The following is a 5,304-nucleotide window of genomic DNA, read 5'->3' on the forward strand; positions in this document are numbered from 1 at the left end:
TGTAACTTACGAACCTGCGTATCAACAATCTCTACAGGCTGCTCCTCGTAAGATAACTCATAGTCAATCTCAACACTCTGCGGTACTATCACGTGAGAATGATCAGAAATACACTTCCTCAACATGGAAGTGTGAAACACTGGGTGGACCAACGACATATCTGGTGGCAACGCTAACTTGTACGCCACTGCTCCAATACGCTCAATGATCTCATACGGACCAACATATCTCGGTGCTAACTTTTCCTTAACACCAAAACACACAACGCCCTTCATAGGCGAAACCCGAAGAAACACGAAATCTCCAACCCGAAACTCCATGTCTTTTCTCTTCGGATCAGCATAACTCTTATGCCGACTAAACGCTGTCTCCAATCTCCGCTTGATCAACGGTACCTTCTCTGAGGTAATCTGAATAATCTCTGCTCCCGAGAGCTTGCGCTCGCCAACCTCCTCCCAACAGATAGGAGATCGACACTTGCGCCCGTACAAGGCCTCATAAGGTGCCATCTCGATACTAGCGTGGTAACTGTTGTTATAGGAAAACTCAATCAAAGGCAAATGAGTATCCCAGCTACCCTGAAAATCCAGAACACACATCCTGAGCATGTCCTCCAAAGTCTGAATAGTCCTCTCAGATTGACCGTCAGTCTGAGGATGAAAGGCAGTACTGAAATCTAATCTCGTACCCAAAGATTCCTGCATCGCCTTCCAAAACCGAGAGGTGAAAACTAAACCTCTGTCCGAAACTATCGACACTGGTACACCATGGAGACTCACAATCCGATCGATGTACAACTGTGCCAACTTCGAAGCCTGGTAAGTAACCTTGATCGGTAAGAAGTGAGCTGACTTGGTCAAACGGTCAACTATCACCCAAATCGAATCATACCCCTGTCGGGTACGTGGCAAACCAACCACAAAATCCATAGCGATTCGCTCCCATTTCCATTCTGGAATAGGTAGCGGTTGCAGATATCCAAACGGTCTCTGATGCTCTAACTTTACCTGCTGGCAAGTCAAACATTTAGACACAAACTCTGCAACATCCTTTTTCATTCCGCTCGACCAGTACGTACCCTTGAGATCATGGTACATCTTGGTAGAACCCGGATGAACACTGTAAGCTGACTTGTGCGCTTCCTCTAGAATCTGGTCTCTCAAACCATCCAAATCCGGAACACACAGTCGAGAACCGTACCTGAGAACTCCATCCGCCAGAGCAAACTCAGAATTTCCATCCAGATGGATCTCATCCATAATTCGTTTCAATTGTGGATCCTCAGCTTGTGAAGCTTTGATCCTATCAATCAAAACTGGTTGCACCTGCAATTGTGCCAACAAACAACCCTTCTGCGAAACCTGAAATCCGTATCCCGAAGATAACAAACTATGCCACTCGCGAACCATGGGTCTCCGCCCAACCTCAGAAATATGGGCCAAACTGCCCGAAGACTTGCGACTCAACGCATCGGCTACCACATTAGCCTTACCCGGATGGTACTGAATAGTACAATCGTAGTCTTTCAGTAACTCCAACCATCTCCGCTGTCTCAGGTTCAGCTCACGCTGATCAAAAATGTACTTCAGACTCTTATGATCAGTGAAGATCTCGCAAGACGCACCGTACAAATAGTGCCTCCAAATCTTGAGAGCAAAAACCACAGCTGCTAACTCCAGATCATGAGTAGGATAATTCACCTCATGCTTCTTCAGCTGGCGAGAAGCATAGGCAATCACCTTACCATGTTGCATCAGGACGCAACCCAAACCGATACGGGAAGCATCACAATACACAGTGAATCCTTCGATGCCAGATGGCAAAGCCAATACAGGAGCTGTAGTCAAAATCTCTTTGAGCTTCTCAAAGCTCGCCTCGCACTTGTCAGTCCACTCAAACTTAACACCCTTCTGTGTCAGTTTAGTCATCGGTGCAGATATTCTGGAGAAATCCTGCACGAACCGACGATAGTAGCCAGCTAACCCCAGAAAACTTCTGATCTCGGTAACTGACCTCGGCCTCTGCCAATCCATAACCGCCTCAATCTTCGTCGGATCAACCTTGATCCCATCCTTTGACACCACGTGTCCTAAGAAAGTAACTTGATCCAGCCAGAATTCGCACTTCGAGAACTTCGCATACAGCTGATGCTCACGCAAAGTCTGCAGTATCGTTCTCAAGTGGAAAGCATGCTCCTCCTCACTCCGAGAATAAATCAGTATGTCATCAATAAACACAATAACGAACTGATCCAGAAACGGCTTGAATACCCGGTTCATCATATCCATAAACGCTGCTGGTGCGTTAGTTAACCCAAAAGACATGACCAGAAACTCGAAATGCCCATACCGCGTTCTGAAAGCAGTCTTAGGCACATCGACGTCTCGAATCCGAAGTTGATGATATCCGGATCTCAAATCAATCTTCGAAAAGCACTTAGCACCCTCCAACTGGTCGAACAAATCATCAATACGAGGAAGAGGATACCGGTTTTTGATAGTAACCTTGTTCAGCTGTCTGTAGTCAATACACAGCCGAAATGACCCATCCTTCTTCTTGACAAACAACACCGGAGCACCCCACGAAGAAGTACTCGGTCTGATAAAACCACTATCAAGCAATTCCTGTAACTGTTCCTTCAACTCTTTCAGCTCTGCAGGCGCCATCTGATACGGCGGTATCGAAATAGGAGCTGTTTTAGGAGCAACATCAATACAGAACTCGATGTCACGATCAGGTGGTATCGAAATAGGAGCTGTTCCAGGAGCAACATCAATACAGAACTCGATGTCACGATCAGGTGGTAATCCAGGCAACTCCTCTGGAAACACATCAGTGAACTCATTCACTATCGGAACACTATGCACGTCACCACTGTCACCCTCTAAATCACGAACTACCGCTAAGAAAGCCTGGCAACCCTTGCCCATCATACGCTTGGCCTTGATCGCCGAAATTAGATTCTTAGGTGCTTCTGTCTTTTCCCCATTGGAAGGAAAAAGGCATATCACAAGGAATCCCAAACAATACCGACTTCCCTCGACAGTCGATAGAAGCAAAATGGCGTGAAAGCCAATCCATCCCCAAGATAACATCAAAAGATAACACGTCAAGCATAATCAAATCAGCACTAAGATCCCTACCATGTATAACCACAGAACAAGACGGATAGACCACGTCCACCACAACACTATCAGACAAAGGCGTAGATACAGATAAAGGCTCTAACAACCTAGATGGTGTCACACCCAACTTAGCAGCAAAACTCGAAGAAACAAAAGAGTGTGTTTCAACCGCATCAAATAAGACCAAGGCATCTACAAATGAAATGGGAATAGTACCTTGCACCACAGCGTTTGATGCACGAGCATCCTGAGGAGTCAGAGCAAATACTCTGGCCTGACCCTGTCCCTGCTGCGGTGCTTGAGAAGAACTGTAGCTACCCGAGCCTCTACCACCGTTCCCACGGCCACCAAAACCACGCCCTCCTGAACCACGGCCCCGCTGGCCACCAAACAAAGCGGCAGGTTGAGAATACCCTGCCGAAGGAGTGAAAACAGGTCTCTGCTGCTGAAAGAACGGCTGAGCAACACTAGCCGACGACATTTGTTGTCCAGATGACGGACACTCCCTAGAAAAGTGACCCTGCTGGCCACAAGCATAGCAACTACCTGGTGCCACTGTGCACTGTCCCGAATGTCTGCGCCTACAATTCTGACAAAACGGGACGATAGAGGTACCACTGTAACCGCGACCAGATCCACGGCTACTCCCACTGTAACCAGAACTGTGAGAATACGGCTGATACCCTTTCCGAACACCCCCTTTCTGACTCTTGTACTGGGAAGGCTTGTGCTGATAGCTGCTGCTACCACCCTGCTGTCCACTACTCTGAAAACCACCGCTCGCCTTCTTCGTCTCAGTCATTTTCCCAAAGTGCAGTAAATTTGCCTCCATCCGACGGGCACTGTCCACTACAGCAGAAAATTCCTTGGTCGTCTCGGTCAGAAGACTAATAAAGTCAGCACCCAGACCTTTCACGTATCTGTCGTTCACCCTCTGCTGTTCAGTCTGCAGATCTGGGACAAAGCGACTCAGTCTCACAAACTCAGTAGTGTACTCATGTACCGATCTGTCTCCTCTCTTCAAAATCAGTAGTCTGTCTCTGAAACCCTCTGTCACTGAGAAAGGTAGATAAAATTCCTTGAATTCTGTCACAAAGTCTGCCCATGTAATAGTAGCCATAACTGCGCGAATCTCCCTACGAAACCAGTCATTTGCAGCACCCTTCAAGGACATCTCTACTAGCATAACGGTCTGTCTCTCAGAAGCCTGTAGTCTCTGAGCATTCCGCTCAACCTCCTCCAGAAAATCTAGGGCGTCGCCGTCGCCCGCAAACTCAGTCGGCTTTAGCCTCAAATAAGCCAACACCAAGTCTCTGTCAGCGATTCCAGCAGCACCAACCGCAACACCACCAGCCTGTGGTACCTGTTGCTGCACAATCTGTCCCAGCATAGCATACTGGTTCTGCATGGCGATCTGTCCTGCCTGCAGTTGCACTTGATTATTCTGGAGTGCAGTGATCCCAGTCAGAAATGTCGTGAAGTCAAATGGGTCGATATGAGCTTGTGGTATGCCTGGTGCCTGAAAATCTACACCACCACGTCCCCTACCTCTGCCTCCAGCAGCCTGACCTCTGCCACCCCGGCCTCTGCCAGCTCGGCCTCTACCAGCCGGAACTCCACCTGCACGTCCCCTGCCAACTTGAACCTCTGGTTCATGCTGGTTAACCTCAATCGACATAGCGTCATCAGCTTCAGCCTCAGCCTGAGCTGCAGCACGCCCACGAGTGTTCATTCCTAAGAATGAAACAACAAATCTCAAACAATGCCCATATGGCAACACCCAGAGTATAATTAGATAGTTCACAAATCAACAATTTATCCAGAGTAATAACACTAACATTCCAGAGTAAAGTAAAAATTTCGCAAAGTAAAACATCGATAACACATAAGACCGACTCAAACATTCCTAACGGTGAGAGTAAAAAGTTTTGAAAACAAATGATGACGTTTCAAAAGACAAAACTTGAATCCTAATTCCGCAGTAGATCCTATGATACAACAGTAACACTTAACATGCCTTAAAGCAATAAACACATAACATGGAAATTTTGGCCTTAGTTCGAAACTAAAACTCTGATACCAACTTTGTCACGACCCAATTTCAGGAATCGTGACCGGCGCTAGGGTATGGGTATGGTTGTACCAAAACCCGTAGCAAGCCTCGCGGAAATCAAATACA

The 5,304-nt window shown here is 47.3% G+C and overlaps 1 protein-coding gene across 1 annotated transcript; it reads right to left on the reverse strand.

Moving 5' to 3' along the window:
* Nucleotides 1-629: 629 nt before the first annotated feature.
* On the reverse strand, nucleotides 630-5,029 carry LOC130015278 (uncharacterized; the record flags this gene model as incomplete). The annotated part of the gene is made up of 7 exons (XM_056105064.1): nucleotides 4,964-5,029; nucleotides 3,979-4,479; nucleotides 3,672-3,918; nucleotides 3,295-3,317; nucleotides 2,612-2,720; nucleotides 1,479-2,383; nucleotides 630-698 (listed from the first exon to the last, which is right to left on the reverse strand). Coding segments are annotated over exons 1-7 (1,920 nt in total), but the record flags the coding sequence as incomplete, so codon positions are not given.
* Nucleotides 5,030-5,304: the final 275 nt, after the last annotated feature.

This window comes from Mercurialis annua, linkage group LG3, assembly GCF_937616625.2.
Source record: "Mercurialis annua linkage group LG3, ddMerAnnu1.2, whole genome shotgun sequence".
NCBI classification, from domain to species: domain Eukaryota; kingdom Viridiplantae; phylum Streptophyta; class Magnoliopsida; order Malpighiales; family Euphorbiaceae; genus Mercurialis; species Mercurialis annua.